Raw genomic sequence first — 23,301 nt, 5'->3', positions numbered from 1 at the left:
CACACACACAAATGCAAATGCACACAGGGTCAGAGATAATTGAGCCCTTGGCTTTGGAAAGACAGGCTTAATGCCATCTGGTGCCCAGAGTTCATGCTGAGAAACCGTGAGCTCCACACCTGGGAAACGCTAATGCCTGCAACTGTTGTCGGACCACCAACTGCACACCCACCTGCCTCCACACCAACCGCTTTAACTCATTTCACAAAAATTCATTCAAACACGAGGCCCACATTTTACACATTTAACATCAGTGGTCTGTCGGGTTTAGAGACACTTTGTTATCACGTGTATCTCAGATGAGGATTGTCTTTAGACGACTGTTTTATTTCCCGTTTTCAGCTGTGGAAAAAAAGAGTAAGATTAAGTAGTGGGAGGAAGTCATATCAAAACAAGCCCTGATGCTTTAAGAGAGAGAAAGTGCTGTAGTTTCCACTGCATCATTACCAAAAAAAGAATAAGAAAATAAAATAGAAAAAAAGACTTCTTTTACAGTTAGGTACAGTAGGACATATGATTTTGTGTTTCCACCAAAATGCTCTAGATTCAGGGTACTAACACCACTTTTATGTTCAAGAGGGCCAGTTCAGTGACTTGGATTACCCGAGGCAGTACCTAGCATCTAGTTAGCAGCCTAGCTAGCACCCACAGGTCCCTAAACGTGGCCACAAACTTAACACAGCATAACTTTAAACGTTTAACCTATTTGAATGTTTCCTACCAGCCTGTGAACATGTTATCTCTGTGGTTAAGGTGGACATTGAAATATGGAAATCTACAGGGACTGACGTTTGGTGCCAACCTCCATTGGAAAAACGTCAATTTTCTGTACTTTGTGTTGGCATCCTATTTCAGCTCCACATGTTACAGAGCGGTGTACATCCTGGACAGGTTGCAGTCCATCACAGCAGTGACATTATATCACATGAGGACGGTGAGAGTGAACCAGTACAGAAACAAATCCACTGTCTTAAACACATTTCCAGAGATGATTTGTGGGACACCATGAAACCACAACAGTAGGCCTATGCCAAATTCCACTTTGTGGGTTGAAACTGCATAGAGTGCTGACATTTTACTTTTCTTTCAGTTTACTACAGGTTTGAAGCGTCCACCAGCTTTGCAAGCGTACAGCGAATGTACTTTATAAAGATGGTATAACTATAAACTATTTTCAAGAAAGTTTACTTAAGTTTCTCGATCGAGTTCTTGCCTTTCAGCCTTCCACCGTCTATCTGAAGACAATTATGTGATCTGCTCTTCAAGTGTTATATTGCTGGAATGTTCATGCATTTCAAAGCAGGGAGCACTCTTTAGTGTGTTGCTCAAGGACACACCACATTCAGAACTTCAGAATTAGAGATCAGGAAGTTAAGATGAAAAAAATAAAAAGACAAACAAGGGCAATATGAAAAGAAAGCTGTGAATCCGATTTCTGTCAGAGTGCTTTCAAAAATAACAAGAGCATTGGAAAAAAAAAGCTCTCTGCAGCAAATTGAAAACCAAATAAATTACAGTAAGGAAAGGCGGCAAATAATATTATTCTTTTGATAATGATGGTGAAGTGATTGACACTGAAGTGTGAATCATTGTGGGATCCACAGAAAAATCAGCTTTCCTATTGCACAGAAATGATCCACAACTTTTCACGACTAATCAGTCATTACCTGGTCTGTGACAGTCACAAACCAAAGCCAGTTTAGTTTTGTTGTTGTTTTTTACAACAGCCAGTAACAAGAGGTCATGGGATTTTTACTGCTGGAGATGAATTTCAAGTCGCCGTGAATGAGTCTCTCCCATTGCTCTGCTAAAACACAGGCAGCACTCTTACCCAGAGACAGAGAGAGGGAGGGAGAGAGGAAGAGCGAAAGAGGAAGAGACGGCACTTACAGCATACAGAAAGAGGTAGAGAAAGAGTTTGAGTGGAGAGAGCGTGAAGAGGCTGAGTGTGACAGCACCGAATGAGAGAAGGAAGAGAAGGAGGAGGGACCGAGCGGCAGGGAAAGGGTGGGAGACGCTGAGAGGGGGACGGACTCAGCGAGTGAGGGGAGGGAGCACCAGAGGAGGGGAAAGTAGATGAGAGGGAGAAGTAAAGAGGGAAACTGAGGGAGTCAGGAGAAGAGAGGAGACTAAAAGGAAAGGAGCGCAAAAAAAGGAGGACAGATCAGCAAATAAGCCTAGTAGCATTCCTCTCACAGCTGCAGTGATCCAGGCTGGGAGGGGAACTTTAGCTCACTGGGAGAAATAATAAAAACCAACCAAGAATTTGTGTATATTTTCTCTGAGCTAAGAAATCAGAAGCTACTGTAAAAAAGGAAAGGGAGCAAGAAGAGAGCTTCTGCAGACTCCGAGTGTCCTGCAGGGAAAGATGGATTCAGATTCTGGAGAGCAGAGTGACGGAGACCTCTCTCCAGGTAAGGCCTCAAGACTCTTACAGGTCACCACAGCACTGGTTTCTGGCATGCCCTGCTAACTAGACTTTAAGCAGACCAATCCAGGAGGTCTACAAGCTCTTTCTTCCTTTGTGTTCCAGTAAATTTTCAGCATTTTCCAGCCTTTCTTTACTCTCAACTAAACACATTTAGTGCGTCTCAATCCTCTCTGAACCATTTCTCTCACGCGCTCAGTCTGTTTCTAGCGATCAACAGCTTGCCTGTAAATCTGAACCCTTCTTTAGTGCACCCAAATGTAAGAATCGAGTACAGTATTTAAAGCTTTCAAAGATGTGTGACAGGCAAGCAGCCGTGAGCTCGAATGCATGTACAGTGATGCTGGTGGCTGGCAGAGGCTCCCTGAGTGCGTGGAGGAAAGCCGGCTCAGTCACCACCAGGAACAGGCAAGCTCCGACACGTGCAGCCAGTTTGTTCATCAACACGTCCAGCTACAGAGCGAGCCGGAGAGACCACAGACTCCCCGGACGCTGAAATCAGCTCCTTTTCCTCATGAAGCTCGCTGCTGTTTGCTGGAAGTTAGAAGAAAAAAAAAAAGATTTATGGTGTCAAAGTACAGGGCAAAGATTTATTGCGCAGATGAGAGTTATACATTAAACACACAGGTAGAGGCACAAATGCTCCTTAAAGTGAACTCGCTTATTGGAGATTTCACAGCATCGCATGCACGTGGGCGACTGATTCTGTGGGAGAAAGGAGGGAGATGAAGCATCCTTGTGGAGATATGTTTGAGTTTAGACAGATTGAAATGTGTCTCCAGGAGGGGTTTCTTTGTTTCACAGCAGTGTCAGAATACAGGAACAGTCAAATAGCAGCGAATAAAAGTAAAACTCACGCTGATGCTTGAACTGACTTTATTGCTCTCCTATCGTGGTTTCCTAAAACTAATACTACTAGTAGATCTGCTTTAGGTGTTGGAGGGTTTTATCATTTAATGTTAGATAACGTTGATGGCGTGGGTGTTTGCAGTTTTATTTGAAGTCACAGAGCTCCGTGTGCCTTAATGATGCTCTGCTGAACTCTGGCCATCTGCCTGTCCATCTGGACCATTGTCTGTCTGTCCTCTCATCCATTTGCAAGTGGAGAGGAACCTCACTGTGAGGGTTAGAGGACTTTATGCATATAATGAGAAAGTGATGACATATTCATATCATCTGCTGACTTCCATAAAAGTCTTTCATATGAAGCGATGCTTTGTGCGTCACAGTTAAGCCAAACCGTAAAGGAAGAGGCTTTATTTCTGTCACTTTGATGTGAAGTGGTCTACAGTGTTTTCCAGAGACTCCAGGTAAAGCATCCTTCAGCATAACATAACCAGGTCTTTGTTACGTCAGAGTAATAAAATCATATAGATTTATCGACCGGACACCAAAAAAACAAAACGTTGTTGCACATGTTGAATCTCCAGGGTGATGCGAGAGCTATATTTTTCCAAAGTCAAGAGAAAAGAAGAGCCTGACTCACACTCATAATGCATCGTGCTTTGTTGCTGTGCTGCAGTGCCTACTCTACCGTGGAAAAATCTGGTTTGGCTCACTTGATAAGGTCAGTGAAAGCTGAGATAACGTATTTGGGAAAACAGGAGTCTTTTGTAACTCTGTTGTACACAAACAAAACCCTTTTCCTTGGATATGTCGGTGAGGGATGTGTGATAAATCTACGCTTTACACATACACATGCATATTTTCAGCAGTGTAAATAGCAAGGTATTATGTTTCAGCTGGCCTTGACCTTTCAACCATCTCCTGTGCCCTTGGGCAGTTAATGGTTGAACTTTTTTTTTTCCAAGAGAGTGATGTTCTAAATTTCTGTGCTGCATTAATTTTACCTCAACGTGCCCTTTCCATGAGCAATTAGTGATAGTTTATTTTCTTCAGTGCCTCTCTGGGCTAACCCAAGAGAACTAGCCTGACATGACCTTGGCACAGGTCATGTCAGGATTGTGCATTCAAGTAATATCTGTGTGTGTTTCTAACATGCAAACTCATAAATAAAACCACATAAAGATAATATCATGACTGAACTATGAGTAGCTTTCTAGTAGTTTGAGCCATGGAAACACTGTTGGAAGGTGGCTGCTAGTAAACAGATAGACAGATAAGTTTGTTACTACCCCCAGGAGAGAGCTGTTTGGTCACCTATCTGTAAATCAAACTCAAAATAGTGGCCTTGTGATCCCATGTGTTTTGTGTTTTATATTTATGCCAGGAACAAGAAAATAGTGTACAGGAAGGAGAAAGGTGAGGAAAGCCTGCTAGTTAATTTAGGCAGCAGGACTCACCGCAAACAGCACATGGTGAAGGTGTAGCTACCAGGGCTGTGTGTGCCTTTGCACACTGCTTACCCGAAAACGACGCTGCTGCTCCTGCTGCTTGGTGCCACCACAGTCACCGCTGCTGTCAGCATTTTAAAGAAACACCTCCACCTAGGCACCCACCTGTAGGTCCTTAGCTTTCCAAAGGCAGTAAAGCAGAAAACTACTCCAGCTGGAGGGGGGTGTAGCACACGCTACAATATGTAATTGACTGTGGCTGACTTAGATTTGGCTACGTCATTATATATCATCACTCTATGGAAGGTTAGCTGTGAAAAGGTGCTGTTTCTCTTTGTATTAGCTTCTTACACACAATATAATAGCATTCCTCAGCTTTCTTAATGATTCACTTTCCAATGTTGCACATTATCAGATGGGTTAGCCTAAGTTAGCAAAATTTAGAAAGCCTTAAATGATATTTGATATTTTACTTTTAAGTGAAAACATGCTTTATGCTTAATGCTTTTACCATTCTTCCCAGTGATGGCGCCTCACATCTTGAGCCTGAATCCCATTTTGTCTCCTTAAAGACTCAGTTTTTCCACCCTGATAAACTTGTATGTTTTTTAACCCGTACGTAGGGCATCCCACCTCAGCTTTTAGGCTCTTTTTTGCCAACTACATCTATAAATCTATGATTTCTGTGGGCTTAAATAATAATCTGTCTCCATGCTTTCTTATGGGAAGCAAGAAGATTTATGCAGCACATTTTTTGCGTTTACTCATAACACACTCCATGTGATAATTTATGGAAATATTTTAAATAAATAGGCTTAAACTTTTTTTTTCATTAAAAAAGTAAAAGTTTCACACTATTTAAAGTGTCGCAAAAACATTCTCGAAGATTTTCAGGACGCTTACATGAAGCAAATTTAAATAAGTTCTGCTGAGGAAGATATTTTCTAACATGGGAGAGTTAGGACAGAGCTTCATTACAAAAACTAATATTGTGCTTCATTGTGTTTTTCTGGCTTTGCTACAGCGTTCTGCACACAGAGCACACAGAGCTGTGCTGCAACGACTCTGAAAAAAGGCCATAAAAAACCCAGCTCAAACAGAAAGGATCATATTTTCTTACCCATAATCATCCAGTCATGCACTGAGCATGCCTCTGACCATACCAATATCCACAAACTGATTCACCCAGTCATCCTGTCCCTCCTTTCTGTGGTGGAGCGGGGATGACCACACCTAATTATGAGTCAAAGCAAAGCTGACTGTCAGTACACCTGTTCTCCTGTGTATGTTGCACAATAGGTGCAAAATAGAGGCTAGAAATTTCACTAAACTGTAATGCTTCAGGGCTTTCAGACACTCCTGTTTTCCACTTTGAATTATTTTTTTATATATCACTATATTATATTAAATTACATTACTGTGGCATTATGTTTAGCTATTAACCACGTTCTGTTTTTGGATGATTTATCCTGGTGATGTGATTCTCTCTAACACCATAACTCCATCAGCCCTGTATAGATCTATTTCCAGACATTTGTGTTTACCTTCAAATTCACAGGAAAAGCAGACTTGTTGAAAAGGGGAGCTTTTTGGCTGTTGTAACAACAGCTGTGATATCCATAGGGGCGTGAGGGCCGTTTCTGTGCTTCTATTAAAAACACAAAACTGCAGATGTTGTCTGATGACACAACTGAAATGCGATATTGGGCCAGTAGATTATCCCCGCCATTCATTCACATGTTTGCGCATCAACAAACCTGCTTTATTTTTCCTGTTAACCGCCACTATTCCAAGCTTCTACAAACACTTGAGCTATCTCCGACACATCAGAGCAGACCAGATGCACTCGGCAATGAGAGAAAGGCTTCTGCCTCATGATTGCCATGTTGGCAGACTGGCCACATGCTTTGCACATGTGAGCCAGCCCTGGATACACTGCAACACTCCCAAAGATACGCACAGACATACTGAAAAAAAAGCCTGCGCTCTTCTCGCTCATATCCTTGGTCTCCCAGCACGTGCATCCCTAAACTCTGCATTTAATCTGGCCCACAGATGGAGAGTGCTCACTGCACTACACCCAGCCCTCTGTACACACGCGCATACACACAAACACCCACACTCAAGACACCAGGAGCTGGTTCTGGAAAATTGTAACACGAACTGAGAGAAAAAAAAACACAGGAGCGAAGCCGTAAGTGGAAAAGACGACTCAGGAGAAAATAGTTTTTCCTACAACTGAAGCAAAAGACAAAAAAAAAAACCCCTTTGGTCACTATCTGTGTGTGAGTGCACTTCCTCTGTATGCACATGCATGCATGCATGCACTGACACAATAATACCGTGGCATTTCACGGTGTTTGTAGGACATTTGGAAAGAGGATTGTCTCCCCACGGCTGAGCCATTACTGAAACACGGAGTCAGACCGCAGAGGCACTCTGACAGACATTCTGGTCAAAGGCCTCATAGACACACATTCATAAGGAGGAGATGGCTGCGGTTTCACAGGAGGGCCATTCGAAGCAAAGCAAACAGTCAGTAGTGGCGCCTGAAGTGAGAGACGATCTCTTTGGGGAGAGCAGTATGCATTAAATGAAGGCTGGACTGGTGTTTGAGAACCACTGAGCCTGTGCAGATGCCGCCTCTGTGAAGGAGCGTGTGTTGGTTTATTTTCTCACTCGCGTTGACCTAAAATCACAATCTCTGATAGAAAGTGTTCTTTACCTTTACTTTGTGGTTACAAGAGTTTTCTACATTAGTGCCAATAGAACATGATGTCTGGGATTTTCTGACAAAAAAACTAACAAAAAAACCCAAAACTTAACATGCAGATGGTAAAAAGCTAAATACACTTTTCCTCTCTCTCCCACTCCAAAAAAAAAAAAGAAAGATTGAAAACAATGTGGAGTGGGAGGCAATTACACACACAGCTTTTCACACTTAACTCTAGGAGAACTGAACAAACTGTGCTGATTATAGCATTATAGAGTTGTGGTAGGGAAAAGCACCCGCGTTCATCATATTTCATAACAGTTTAACAGTGTGTCATGTTGATCCTGCTTTCAGAAAACCTTTAAAAACTATTTCTAGTGAGATAGGAGACAGCCGCGCAGACAGAAGTAGCCCTGGCAGCTATGTTGTGGGCGTAGACATTTCACGAGCCTTAATGGTAGCTAAAACTTTACTCTGTGTTATCCCTGGAGGCTGGGATTCGAATTAACTCATGGAATGATTCGGTTTAGGCTCGTAATAAGGAGTCGAAAGAAAAATGCAGTCAATAAAAGTCAGTTAGAAACATACGAATGTGAGAAAGAGAGGGAGCGTTGTGAGTCTGCGTGAACCACAGTTATTTCCTGGTCATTAGTTAGTGGTGTGTTGGCAGCCAGGACGGCAGAGGCCCTTTGGCTTCACACTAATGCGCGTCGTGCGCAGAGAGGGAGGGCCCGCAAGGTCAAAGCTCAAAGCATATGCAGTTTCATCACTTCAATCAAAGCAGGAGCAATCTGAAAACTTGAAATCCTGATCTTAATATTCTTTTCTTGACTATTTATGACTCTGTAATAGTTTATTATTATTGATGCTTTATTTCATCTGTCCTCTGGCTGTCCTGTCAGTAGAATGTGTGTGAATATTAGATAGAAAGAGCATTAAAAAAAAATCCCCCCTGCGAAGGGGTGTTAATGGGTCAATGAGACAAGTTGTGTAAAGTGCTTTGAGTGCTCAGATAGAGTAGAAAAGCACTACATAAGAACCAGTCCATTTACAAATTGTCAGAGTCAGTGTTCACAGCATGTCGAGCTGGTCATGTTTGAATCTTGGGCTTGCATTCGCTAAAGGCCGCTAATTGAAGTGGACAGCATACGTCACAATTTTCCAAATTACAAACATCCCTGCGAGGTGACAAAATCAGTGAGGTCATCACATTTTACCAGCAAGTACAGGAAAAGCCTGTGAATAGAAGGATACTGGAGGCCTAGCAGAATTATGTAGTGTTTTTGTAATGAAGAGAGAATAACTGGGAAGGGGGGGACCTAAGCACTGTATAACGGCAGTGACAGACTGAGCTCCTCTGTGAGTGAATCGAAGCTTCTCAGTGCCTCATTTTTATTTTATTTTTTTTACGTGAACTCGAAGTGAGTGAACTAGTAAACAAACCAGGAGGCCAAAGTTCTGGGAAGGGGGGAATTTGGGTGGGCTGTCATGGTCTGGATGATTTTGCATGCGAGTATCTGTGTGTGCGCGCATCTTCTCGAGCACCCGTGTGTCCCTTTGTGAACGATGCCACGGCATGCTGAGACTTGGCCGAGGTCTATGAGAGGAGCGACTCACCCAGGGCCGGAAAACGCTTACTTCCTCGACACTGTAGATGCGCTGAGAAATGGAGAGAGGAGCAGATGAGAAAGACACAAGAGCTTCGTGTGTGTGTGTGTGTGTGTGTGTGTGTGTGTGTGTGTGTGTGTGTGTGTGTGTGTGTGTGTGTGTGTGTGTGTGAGACAAAGACACTGCAGCCAGTTCTTAACACAGCTGTACATGGTAGAAGGTGGAAAAGAGAATGAGAGGGGGAGAGGTGTTGTTTCTTTTTTTTGTTTAGCTTTTTTTGGTGTTGTGCGCGGCTATGTCTGACGTTAAGGGATTTTGACAGGAGTTAGGCAGTCAAACTGTGGACATATGATCTCACCTCTTTTTCTTCAACACCCCCGCCTCCTCCATCCTTGCTTCCATCACTCCTCCACACTCCTTTATTTAAGTGACCTGACACATCTGCAGACGGTATAGATTGCTGCGACAGTCTATTTGTTTTGATTTTCTTCTTTCATCCGCAATAATTCAGAGCATTTCTCAAGCAAAGATAGTCAATTTTTCTCTCTTTTTTCGACCATCTTTACCTTAGACTGAAAGGCCTGAAAGATGCATTCCTCTTTTTCTTGCCCTTTGATTCTGTAAAAGGCATAACTTCTTTATTTTAGACGGAAAATGGGAAACTGGGTAACAGAGAGGCTGAATACATCATACTCCCCTGTATTTTATTAGGCCTCAGCCCCACAGTCTATCATTATAGTTAACGCACAAGCCCGCACACACACATTTGTAGCCAGCTGTCGCTGTCAGATTATTCGGTGCACAGAAGCAAATTTGTCATTTCGTTGCATAGAAATGTGGAGTCTTTTTCTCCATTCAGTCAACATCATCATAATGAGATTTGTCAGCTGGTGATGGTGGCTGAGTACTTTTCCACAGAGGTTACCAGAAAAGGGAAGTGGAGAGGGGAGACAGCCTGCAGTTCCCATACCCAGCTAGCCAGATACCCAGTTCACTGTGGTCTGGTGCTTTACTGTAGTTAAACAATGGCACAAACATGGAAACCATAGCTGGTGGAGAAATTTGCTTTGCAGCAGAGGAAAGGTCAAATGGTTGCAATCTCACAGGACCCCGCAGTCCACGCTGGGTCCTAACAGGATGTCTTGGATGCCACTTCTGATCCTCAGCGGACCAGGAGCTCCTTTGGTCTTCATAACAAGGAGTGACTGTGATGAAAGCCAAGGGCAGAGTAGAAGGTGGGGGTCAAATAGCTGCTATCTCTCACCCTCCCTCTTTTGGGCCACCCATTTTTTGGGGGGGTTTTTTGTGACAGGACATCAAGCGGCGCATTAATCATCTTCTGCAAATGCTTCATTTCGCCCAATCTCTTTGGTTCAGCTCTACAGGGACGTGGCCATTAAAACTAAGAGACAGAGAGAGACAAAGAAAGAGATGAAGAATGGAGCATTAAATAAGGCTGCACGGCTGCCAAAGGCAATCTGTTCTTGTGTCCCTCATGAATCAGAGAGCCCTCCTAAGTGCTTTTCCCTGGACCCTTCATCACAGTGGACATTTAAACCAGTCCCAGGATAAACACACTTATAGTCTCAAACTCTGTTGCAAGCCTCTTCATTACAGCTACATTAACACCCCCTTCCACCCCCTTTTATTTAGAAATGGCCTTTAAAGCTTTTCCTGGTTGATATTCATCCATTATGCTGTGAGTAACGCTGAGTGAAACCATTTCTGAATAACGCACAGAGGACTCCTAACTTCAGAGGCCAATTAGCTTCTATTTTCCAGCTTCATTAAGAGCGTTTTTATGCCTCGTTTCTTTTTTTTTCATTCCACAATTTCCTTTGACTTAAAACTATTTGATTGCAAAGCCACCAAAGAAAAAGTCTGAGAATGGTTTATTTTTAAGCTCCTCAGAGCACAAAATAATTTGATAATGACCTCACCGATCTTATAGTTTCTGTATGCTCTGAAACAAACTATTGATCCAACCTGCTGTTCAGCCACACTGAAGGAAAAATGTGGTTTTTTTTCTTTTTCTGTAGCTGTACAACTGAATATACAAAATGCTTTGGAGCACACACACTAAAAATATAATAATCATGCACATATGCAGCGTGACGTCAGCTGATTTTTCTTTTCTAACATAAATATATCACAAAGCAGCTGTGATTCAGCGGTTTCTGATTATTGATTATTTTCCTGCAGCACTTGAAATGCGATAAAATGAGATTCCTATTTCATCTCCCCACCCTTCCACACATATATTATATATATATGTTAAGCCTGAGGCAGCAAGATCCCTTCCAATACAGAAGCCAACACAGATCAGTGATACCAGACATGATATTTATTAGGTCAGAATTAGCATGACAAACATTAGCTTGCATGGAGGTGGGTCGGCAAAGAGGCTTGCAGGGGCAGAAGCAACTGTGTGAGCAGGCCAAAGCCAGTTTTTATAAAGTGCACCCCACGTGTTATCTGTTGAGCCATCAGATGAGCTGTTATGAGTCGCTGTACGGGCATACCAGGCTGAGCTTGATTCCATGACCTGCCTCGGCTAATGCTAAATGCTCAGATACTGGCTCACACTCATACGCTGTTATCTGCACTGAGAATATATGCTGATCATCAAGTTGAGTCAAAATCAATCCATCAAAGGAAAGCACATAATAAGTGTGCTGTGGCATCAGACCATATATTTTTACTTTTGTTAATACAGGCTGACTGAATATGTACTTTTTCTTTACACTTAACTGAAAATGCTTATCAGAAATCACACACTGCAGGCTATATTTATTAATATTGCAGGCTCGGTGAAAACAGTCACAGGATCAGTTTGTTTGCTTTCTTAGTCAGTTCTCCAATTTGTGATGTTTCCATCACATGCACTGACCTTTATCTCACTAGTACTCGTGTGTAACCTTTGTGGTGATGCAGTCACTTTTGTGCCTCGTATTATCCATAGCATCCATAAAAAGCGGAGACAGGTAACATCTGCACAAAGCATTAACAAAGAGCAGCTTTTCATTTGTCTTGTTTGTCATATTTTTGCACAATGTTAGCAGTATTAAAAGCCTAAATCCGGACGTATTTTTTGCCATTACACTCATTAAAGCGTGAGCTGTAACCTACAGCATACCCTTCGGTTTCAGCCACACACACTACATTTATACTTTAAGCTCCATAACCCTACTTTGCACAAATGAAAGTCATTAAAGTATTAAAGCTGAGTTATTTATTAACCATAAACTTCTGAATGCCACTCTACATCCTGAGCAGCTGTTAAAGGCACAGTGACTGACCTCTTTCAGCACCAGACTGCCCTTTGGAAACTGGCTCAGAGTCAGATTTTACATGTCATGAATAATGCACATCATTGTGCTTCACTCCACTGAATCGCACTGTTTTTCTCTCTGTGCAGAAATCATAGCTTTCTCAAGTTTTATCAGATGAGAAACAAACACATACATTGCAACAGACAGAGTGTGCAGGGGCGCTATGTTTGAGTCATCTTCTGAGGAGCGTTGTGGGAGTCCAAAAAACGCCTATGCAGAGACTTTTGCAGGTCCAGGGCGAGTGGAGGAGGAACATGAAATGACAAAAATTGGTTCCCATTCGACAACTCCTTCCTTATGTACAAAGGCATCGTGATGTGTCTTTATGCAGCCGTTATCTACACGGCAGTATATTAGTGCAACAGCGAGTCTGACAAACAGCAGCTCAACAAGTCAGAAGCCTCGAGACTGACAGTGGAAAATAAATATGTCCCTCCTCCAGCTCCTCTGTCGAGGTACCAGCTGGCACAGTCCACCGGCCTCTTGGGCTCGCTTAACATCAACCCTGTAGGCTATTAAAACCCCCTTTAAGATCACTGAATGACCCACTCCTTTGTTTTCCTAAAGCCTTGTAAATGCAGCCAGAGAGAGTCTCACTGCAAATCCTTATTGGGAACCAAAAGCAAACGAAAAGGCCAAGGCAAAAGAAGTGGAAGTCAAGCTGCCACCCTTGTTTACTTCTGCTGCGTGAGGAGCGTTCTCCCTGACATTTTCCTGGTATTGATACATCGTTGGTGCCTTTTTTGTGCTCCGAAATGGCATCGCTGATGGATGGCAGACTTTATTACCGAAGGCTTTCCCCAGATATTTTACAGCAGAAAGAAATGATGTAACTTTTTCCAGTGAAATTCATTTTATTTATGTGCATTTGTCACATAAATAGAAAATAGAAACCATATACAGCTACTATATGTCATATATGTGAATCATCATATATAGCACAGTAATGTGCAATTGGTCTTATAATGTGTCCAGGGAGCATATGAGTCGTTTAGATGTGGTAGCTAGGAATGTGTGTGTCAGTCTCTTTCCATCTAGCTGTAAAGCTATCATCACCCCAGTTAATTAGTGGTCAAAGTTGGTCTGCACATATACATCTTTTAGTTGTTACATTCCATTCCATTTTTATTTGTTGGCATTCAGAGTGCAGTCTATCAAATTTGGGCTTTTTTCCCCTTCTCAGTATTTTATATATGCTACGTAAACCCATTCTGTAGACAGTTTTTGTGATATTGGTCATAAAAAAATGCATCCACATTTTCATTCATCACATGTATCTTACTCCTGAAATCCAGACACCTTCCTATATCCTTTCTCAGATATTGGTTGATCCGATTGCGTTTGGCACCATATGCCACTGATATTGCTTTGCTATTTGATTAACTTTGAATCTCACTGAACAGGCTTGGTCTTTCCTGCAGGCACATATTTGAAGAGGAAAGTTTGAACACTTAGATTCTGCACAGTAACTCAGTTTCTCTGTGATTCTCATCATCCTTAAAAGGAGGCATCTAAATCCATAAAATACATCATCGTGTCATCCGTGCAAGGGCTAATTCTATGATCCCTGTTCCTTACAGCTACTCCCCTCAGCTCCCCGTCCTGGCAGATAGCTTGGGCCAGTGGTTTGATATAAATAGGACTAACAAAACATTCCCATCTCCTTCCTGTTTGTAACACATATCTCTGATAAGGAGCCACTTACCTTTACCTTTGCAATATGATCCTGATACATTGCTTTGATGCAACATTATATATTCAGTAAAACCAGATGTTTTATATAAAAAGAATCTCAATTAATTCTGACACTGGTCAGTAGCTGTCTTATAAAAAAAAAGTCATATAAAGTAAAATTTGACTTTGTGCAACTCCTGCAGAAGTCCATTTTTATATAACACATGAGGCAAAAGGGTATTTACACTGTACTTCTGTTCTCCTATAAAGAAAATACCTGAAAAGGAAAAATGTCTGGAAAATTATTGCACTTGCAGAGTGCCAAGAATGTCCTGGAAACCACTCATTTCAAAGAGGCATACAATACATAGCTGCTGGTGAATAGAAAATTGGTTGCAGATGGAAAGTCACCGTATACCAGGAGGTTTTTGGTGATGCTGTAAACAGGCAACAAGGAAGCTTTGCAGAGCTAAACTGTGTTTTTGTTTGCTTTGGACCTTTTTTGCATCTCAGAGCTAGGTTGTGTGTCAGTAGTATTTACTGTTTGCAACAGGTGCTATACACACATTTATATAGTGCTTTTCCAGTGTTATTTACATATATACACACACACACACACACACACACACACACACACACACACACACACACACACACACACACACACACACACACACACACACACACACATACAGGACTTTATTCTATGTTATCTAATTGAAATTCATCTATTTCTCTGAATGTTTTTCATTCCTATTCTTTTGCTTTTTTGTTGTCACATGTTCATCATATGCTGATATCCATCTTCACTGGAAATAATTTGTATGCTCACCTGTGTCTGTTGCATAAACACTAAGTCATGTGCTGTTAGTGTATCAGTGGCTAGCTGGCTTTAAAAAAAACCAAAAAAAAACCTGCACCTGTGCTGAGAATGTGACCTGGTTTGTTGTCGTTAGTAACCCCGCACGGGGATGCGCTTATCAAGTATTATGTTTCCTTGTGTGAGCGGGTCTGTGCGCCTGTATCACTCACGTTGTGGGTACATTAATGTCACGTTATAGAGCCCTGCCTGCCTTTTAAGCACAAAAAGCAAGTACTCCGTGCATCAGTTATCGCAGTTTAGACCAAAGACGAAGTTAATGTTGGGGTTAGAAAAATAGTTTAGTAAGGCTAAGACCCCAAGGAAATGATTTTAGGTCATTATAATGTTTTTGGAAGAGGAAATAGAATTATTGTGTGTGTGTGAGTGTGCATGTAGTCACCTGACAGGATCAAGATCCTGAGTATTCAGAAACTCTGAATGTTTCAGACTAATAACACTCTAATGGCTGCACCAAATGACTCATAGCTCTCTGAAAACAGTCCAGACAATATAAAAAAAAGCAAAACTACTAAGACAGCTCCACTTAGGAAGCCTTTATTTAGAACAACCTCTTTCCCTTTAGGTCAGTTACATCTTCGATTATGTCTGTAAACAGGAAGTATTTCTTCAGATTGTCATGAAGCTTTTTTTCCTGGTCAAAGGACAGACACAAAATATACACGTACTGTATCCAGACTCACACAGAGCCGCCTCATATTTGTGTGTTCCACACTTCCGGATGTAAAGTGCCTCCAGTGTTGACTCGGTAAAGGCCAGCCAGCTATTGTCAGTCTTAGTTGCTGGCTCTGCTAATGGCTCATTCTTCTGATTAGTCTGGAACAAGACCAACACAAGCCTTTTCCATCCCCACCGCCTCACAGCTGGGTGTGCTACAGAAAATGTCCAGATTAGCAAATCTTGCATCCAGTGTTGAGCTTTAGCACGTTACACAAATAGAAGCAGCTCACTTTTCATCCAAAGAAAACATATATTTTCTTGGATTGTCAGCATTCAATGAGCAGTGATTCCCTTTAAAGTGGGACAGTTTAAAGAATGCAACAGCTGAAACAAAGTTGACTGCACATTTTTATAAGAATGCACTGTTTGGTATTAACCATCCTTTCACTATTGCTGACTCATTCCTAGTCTGTATAATGTCTGCTTATTATATCCTCACGCTGGAGCAGCATCTCAATCCATCACTCCAGCCTCCTTCATTTAAAAAGCTTCAGGGTCAGTATGGAGAGAAGGACTAACTCATGCTCATTATATATGGACATATCTGTTCACTAGAGCCAGTGGCTCCATAGTGTGGTGGTTTAAACATGTGCTTAACAAGCAAAAGATTGCCCACTTGGTCCTGAGAGGATACACAGATCCCTTAGGGGTTGCACCAGGAAGGCGATCTGTCATAAAAATCTGCAGAATTAAATATTACAGCGCTACCTGCTGCAGTCACCTCTTCCTCGGACTGCCCGAAAGCAGCTAGCTGTTTGCAAGAGCCATGACATTTGCCCTTTTCAGGTTGTGAAACATAAAGCTACAGCTTCACTTCACACAGGGACCGTTAAACTGACAAATAAATATTTTTCCATCTCGGTTGCTTGATGTAAGTGTCTCTGGCTGCAATCAAAATAATTTCGTCCAGATGGATCTTTTTTTTTTTTTTTCACTCCAACACCTTGAGCAGGGCAGGTTTGGCCGGTCTCCATGATCCACAGTGGATGTATATTCTGATGCAGTGCAGCTGAAACTGTTGACTCAGGCCTCGGAAAACACCAGGCGGAACAAAGAGAGACTGTCTAGTCAACAGCCGTGGCCAGAGAGCAGCAAGCACCTTACTAATCCTGATGTTAAAAGTAAACTTCACCAGCTCCCAAAACATGCTTATGTAACCTCTCTGATGGGCTTCTGCGACTGGCCCCGCGTTAGCGGTTTAGCTCCGCTCCCTGTTTGTGTTCAGCAGCAAATTCAGAGCAACCGCTTTGCTTAGTAAAAACTTTTACAGCAGAGAGTGATGCAAAGGAAATAATGAGCAGGTAGGAGAAGAAGTGCCAGTGCTGGAGAAAGTTAGCATGCAGTTTTTTTTCTGGCCATGTCTCCTCTGACAGCTTGCACTATTCCTTAACTTATTCTGACACTGTGGTTCATGCATGTCACTCAGCACAGCCTCTGGGTGACAGGCTGTACGTGTGTGTGTGTGTGTGTGTGTGTGTGTGTGTGTGTGTGTGTGTGTGTGTGTGTGTGTGTGTGTGTGTGTGTGAGAGAAAGAGAGAGAGAGAGAAGGAAAGCTTGGACTTCTCACTGTCTTCTTGTTCACTCCCATAATGATCCACCCTCACTTACTCTCTATGTGCTAAAATCTCCAGTCAGTATCTGAACCACCCACCTCCTTTACCAGCACTCTGACTCACACCTCAAGCGGCCTCATGTCCAGTCTTCTCAGTAATTTCCCCCCGCCCCTTCCACCACACTCCTTCATTTTTGCTTACATTCTTCATCACTGCGGGATGCGCAACCAGACTTGAGACAGGGGTCAAGGCGAGTGAGTCGATAGCCACCTGCTGTTGCTCAAAAAAGAGGCTCCAGCCTGCGTGTTGAGGAGTGGCAGGAGAATAATTAGTCTGCTTTTAGCTCTGCAGAGAAAAAAAAGAAAAGAAAAAAGAAAGTGAGAAAGTGTCCAGTCAATTCCAGCTCAATAAATCTTTTGGCATAATCACAGCAGATGGTTTTTTTTTATTTTTGTTTGCATCTTTTTTTAAATTTAATTTAGAAATGGAGTCACTCGCACATACTGGTGGGATCCAAATCCAAGTCGCCCGCACCGCCATCGGTCTGACAAGGCCGGCTTTATGGAGCAAGCTGTCACCTTTATCAGTGTGCCAGGGTTTCAGAAATCTATCCAGTTGGGTTTCTGAATATCAGAGGCTCGCTGGAACAAAGAGCTGCTTCAGAGGAACAGGAAATGACTGTGACAAAGAGAGTCTGTTGATGAGAGGCACAGACACAGATCTGCCTAATCACAACCAGTCATATGTATATTATGGTGTGACTATTCAAATATCATGGAAACTATCGTGCAGCTGCTCAAATGTTTGTGTCCATGATACTCAGTTATTTCCTAGGTGGTTTCTTGGAAGTCTTTTAAGTGGGTTGTTTATGAAGTTGTTGGAGTTCTATTGTCGCTTGTCTGTGGCCTCTATGGTAAAGAGAGGGTAGATGGCCATCTTTAATAAATGGAAAATGTAGCAGCCCTTTTTTTTTTGACAAGCAAATGTTTAGGAATTTTGCTCTGTACACACAGTGTGGTCCCACCACAAGCAAGGAAAACGACATACAGTACATTTATCAGTAGGAAAAGCTGTGAAACTTGTGAAAGCACAGTGAAAAGTCAAAAAATTAATGTCCTGCTTTACAGGCCCATCCAACTGGTCTGATTGGAGTCCTCGCCTCTTCTGGCCCCCAGGCCTTATGTTTGACACCCCTGCTTTAACACCCGTAAAGCAAAGCAGCTGTGATTTTTATGATAAGTGATTTTTTTAGGCTTTACTCTCACCACACTCCTCTTTAGTTATTGTTTCAATATTGTAGTCCATCTTAGGTTAAAAGCTTAGGTAAACCTGCTGTTAGCTGTGCAGCACCAAACAGCAGGCAAACATACTGGAAAGCAACGTGGAGCATTTAGCTGCTAACAAGCCATGTGTTTCCCCGAGCAAATGGTAGGAAGCAAACGGCAATATTAAATTTGCTAAATTGCCAGAAACCAATCTTGACGTTGTCCCACAAACAACTGTTAGTTTACCAGCACCTCCATACTGTCAGGTTTATGTGGGGATAATTCATCAAAGCTATGTTCACAGCTTATTTATGCCACGCCAAACTGGACAAAAAAAGAAAAGAAAATCGGGACATATCAATCCATCATGAAATATTGCACGCTTCCAAAATCTGAAAGAGTAGGATATATGCCATGCGACTCACTTCCTCGGAGACCACAAGTGAAACGAGTGTTTTCATAGTAATTACAGTCAGGATGACACACTTATCCCTGTTCCCAGTAAAAATCTGCCTTCGTGCTGAACTGAACTCATAGAAATACCAGAAATATTGACACCTCGTGATTTAAATAGCACTGGGAACTTCTGTGTCCTCATGCTCACCCACCACACGTTTGTCAAATGCACAATAGGTCTCGCCCCCGCTCTTCTGAGGCTCTACAAAGAAGAGGTGAAAAGAGACATCAGATTTTTTTTTTTTAATGCGATGGGGGAAAGGACTGTAGACAAAGACATCTGCTGTTAAATGTCATGGTGGGCTAATTATATATACATGAAATGTCATTTAGCTGCAGACCAACACAGGAAATGTCACTTCTGTACATTCACATGAAATGCCACTGATTAGGTTTTCCCAATTGTTGCCCACCCCACCCCCACTTCCCCCAAATTCAAACACCTCCTTTGTATTGAAATAACAAACAACCGGATGATGTGACAATGCTGTGAATTCTAAACAGTCACATACAGGAGCTGTGTGCTTAAATAAAATTATAATGACAACTAAGCAGGTGTTCCTCTTCGAATATGGGCTCATCTGTTGCTCTGCGCTAAGCCCGCTGGGCAATGGCACACTCATCCTCACTTTTTTTACCGTCTCTCTCCCACTCTGGACGTAGATGTGGAGGAGGGAGCGGTTGACAACGTGCCCAGGGAACAGGGGGTGGGGTGGGGGGTAGTGAAGCCTCTTTGCTTGGCTTTAATCATAATAGGAGTTATCTGGTGTGTAATTTGAAGCTGGGTGGCACCTAAATAAAACCCCTTTCCATCCTCCCACTCCTCACATTCACACACAGACACGTGTTTGGCTGCTCGCATTGCTTCATGAGGACACAAGGAGCCTTTGATGTTCGCTCTGAGATAAACTGTGGCTGCAACAGGACGCAGACTAACAAATGTGATCAATCTGGACTTGTAAAAGGAAAGTGTGTGAAAAGGAATCTTATCTATCTTCAGCTGTTTGAAGTTTTCCAGGGAAGACAGTCATTCCTCCCATAGCCAGCTCGCTAAACCACTGCCAGCTCCAGGAAAGCCACCGCCCTGCTGCAGAATGTAGATGCATCTCAATTTATCCCTCGTTCACTTCTTCAGACTGTCGTCTGTACCTTTTTTTTTGCCCATGACACAAAATACAATCTTGTTTATAAAAAAAAAAACAGAGTCGTATATCTGAATAGACTGATTTATTCGACTTGACCTTTCATCCCAAGAGGAACTTTCAGCATTGCCATGTCATCATATCTACTCACATAAAACTGTTACCAGTTTTCTTGTAACAAAAAAAGGAAAAATAAAACCTACGAAATTTCTGCAGTGTCATGTCATGAAACGAGCAACTTGCAAAAGCCCGCTCGTCCAGATGGATTTCAGCTGTTATGTACATGTAAACATGTAAGAGTGTGTAAACAATGACTAATGTGTGCATCATTTATTTATTTTATTTCTCTTTCATCTCCCACCTTCCCACCTGGTCATGGCAGATGACCGCCCCTCCCTTAGCCTAGTTCTCCTGGAGGTTTCTTCCTGTCAAAAGGGAGTTTTTCCTTCCCACTGTCGCACACTGCATCTTCATAAGAGGTCTTTTGATTTTCAGAATATTGATGTTGATGTGTTAAGGAATAAACATATATTCTTAGTGCTTATTTGCTGATTATATTGTTTTATGTATTTTAATAAGAGAGGGCCAACTTTGAGTGTAAACTAGGCTGACAGGAAACTGCATTTGCAGAGCATATGAGGTACAGACAGAAAGTGAAACTAAGCAGAGTGTTCGAAACTTAGAGTGTGTGACGTGCTACAGAAGTATATAAACAACCATGCGGCTATTGCTGCTTTCAGACCTGAGCTTGTGTGTTCGTGTAAAATAAAGATAATTTTTGAGTTAGACCACTTTGAGCCTTGAGTTTTTCTTGGCCGCCAAAAGAATACAAAGAACTGAATTTAATAGCTGTTATCCTATATTCTAAAGAGCTTTGAGTCGACTCTTGTTGTGATTTTGTGCAACAAATATTTCTCACCTCTGAAAGGTGCAGCACACATTAAAGTTTTTAACTCATTTGTAAACCTTCTTATTTTGGATTGGTCATCACGAAGTGCAATATATGCTGCAGATTAAACTCACATGTCTTTTCTTTTCTTCTCCTTTTCGTTTCTCTTCCTTCAGGGCAGGAGAGCTTCAACTCCCGTTCCCTGGCTCTGCAGGCCCAGAAGAAGATCCTGAGTAAGATGGCCACCATGGTGGTGGCTAACATGCTGACGGATGATACCAGCAGTGAGATCTTGGACGAGCTCTACAAGGCGAGTCGGGAGTTCACCAAGAGCAAGAAGGAGGCCCACAAGATTATCAAGGACGTCATCAAGATTGCTCTGAAGATTGGCATCTTATACCGTAACCACCAGTTCAGCCCAGATGAGCTGGACACAGTGGAGCGCTTCAAGAAGAAGATGAACCAGGCAGCCATGACGGCGGTGTCGTTCTACGAGGTGGAGTACACCTTTGACCGGAATATTCTGTCAGAGCTTCTGCTAGAGTGCAGGGACCTGCTTCACGCCTTGGTCGAGCAGCACCTGACCGCACGTTCACATGCCCGCATCGATCACGTTTTCAACCATTTTGCCCACGGGGAGTTCCTGGCCGAGCTGTACGGAGACGGAGAGGAGTACAGACTCTCTCTGAGGAAGATCTGCAATGGCATCAACAAACTGCTGGACGAAGGAACGCTTTAACCTCTTGCACTTGACCCCTTTCACCTCAAGCTCTTTCTCCCTTTGCTCCTTTGTATGTCCTTTTCACTTGACTGCCACATCCTCTTATTGCTCTCGTCTTCCTGTTTCTTCCGCATCGATTTCCACGGAGGTTGTTGTAACATCCTGCTGTTATGATTCAATGAGGGATTTTTTTTTTTGGACTGTCTTTACACTCAGTGGAATCCTTTCTGCACGCTAAGACAGCCTGTTTCACATTGTATGCATTTTACATCCTCTTTGTGTGCAAAAGTGTACTGTACCAATGGCCAAAAAAAAACTTGCAGTAGGTATATTTGGATATGGAAGATAATCAGTTGTAGTAATCAGTCTTTCTATGTGTGGTTGCATGTGTGCGTGTATGAGAGGATGGCTGCGTGTGCTTGTATGGGATCCGCTTGAATAACGTTGTGTAGTGTTTGTACATAAGACCAATAATGACCTGGTATGTATTATGTATCTGTGTCAATCTTCTCAACAAGGGTGTAACACGTGTTCTTTATTAAAGATTTCTTTAAATCATTATTTTGCATTTTTTCCTGACAACAAAAGCTCCACATGGGCTGGGAAAGCTTTTAGGAAACAAGAGTTTGTTCCTTCGTGTTGGCAGTCATAACGCTAATTTTCTCCCGTGACTCATGTTGTAGTCAACTGAAAAAGGAAAACAATGATTTGCTTAATTGCTAACCAGTTACTCTCTTTTAAACTAGAATAGGTCTTTTAAGGGGAAGTATATGGGGGGACTTTCTTGTCCATTTGACCCAGATGCATGCCAGACATAAATCTGCACATGTTTTGAAATGTCCAGAGAATTCAGTGATTTGTTATTTCTGGTTCATTAGATGCCCTCTGCCTCTGTTCTGCTCCCCAGGCCAGGAAAACATATTACTGGTGGTTTGGTGTGACTCCAGCAGCGTAACTCTGGCAGCCAGTAGAGAAGAAGTCCAGTTTTATGTCTGTGTTCTCTTACAGAAAACACAGAACAAGAAGACCACCCACCCAATGTTCACCCGTTTGCACTCACTCTCAGTCAGATCCAGACGTCGAAATACTCATGCAGCTATTGTTACTGGATACTTAATTTCATGTCATTCACCATAAACTTCCATTACATCTATAAATCTTTGTTCTTCTAATTCCCGACCATTGCACAAAACCTCCAGCTGTTTCCAGATTCTTAAATCAAACAGTCTGGATATGAGACCGGGAAAAAAAAGTGGACGCATAATTTATAATGTTGACTAGTTTGAATTAAAGAACTGCTACAGGAAAAAAAAGACCGCACACACGTACGCGCACGCGCGCCTCTCCTCTACTTTTTTGTGGATTTCCTTCCATTGGCCATAGAGGCCGATTTATAATAATCAGTCATCTCATGTAACTCTCTGTTACTGATTTTCGTTTTAATTCTCAAAATATCTAACTTGTCCTTTAACCTAATTCAAACTTTATCTTAAACTTTATGTAGATCCTGTGGTCAAGACGGATCCGGCTGTAACTGGGTCAGTCTTGACTTTCGACTGACTTTCGGCCTCTTGTGTGGGTCAAGCTTTAAAACATTGAATCTGACATTTCCCAGAATGCCACCAA

General features: G+C 42.3%; 1 protein-coding gene across 1 annotated transcript; it reads left to right on the top strand.

The window, feature by feature from the left end:
- The first annotated feature begins 2,066 nt into the window (after window positions 1-2,066).
- tnfaip8l3 (tumor necrosis factor, alpha-induced protein 8-like 3) lies at window positions 2,067-22,222 on the top strand. Its single transcript, XM_085404993.1, has 2 exons — window positions 2,067-2,414; window positions 21,131-22,222. Exons 1-2 carry the CDS (start codon window positions 2,369-2,371, stop codon window positions 21,691-21,693), a joined length of 609 nt encoding a protein of 202 aa, XP_085261119.1. The 5' UTR covers window positions 2,067-2,368; the 3' UTR covers window positions 21,694-22,222.
- The last annotated feature ends 1,079 nt before the right edge of the window (window positions 22,223-23,301 follow it).

Source organism: Rhamphochromis longiceps, linkage group LG1 (genome assembly GCF_057381845.1).
Source record: "Rhamphochromis longiceps isolate RC_006_pf linkage group LG1, R_longiceps_female_GT1.1, whole genome shotgun sequence".
NCBI lineage: Eukaryota > Metazoa > Chordata > Actinopteri > Cichliformes > Cichlidae > Rhamphochromis > Rhamphochromis longiceps.
Note: the sequence above shows the minus strand (reverse complement) of the source record. Positions and strands in the feature narration are given on the sequence as shown.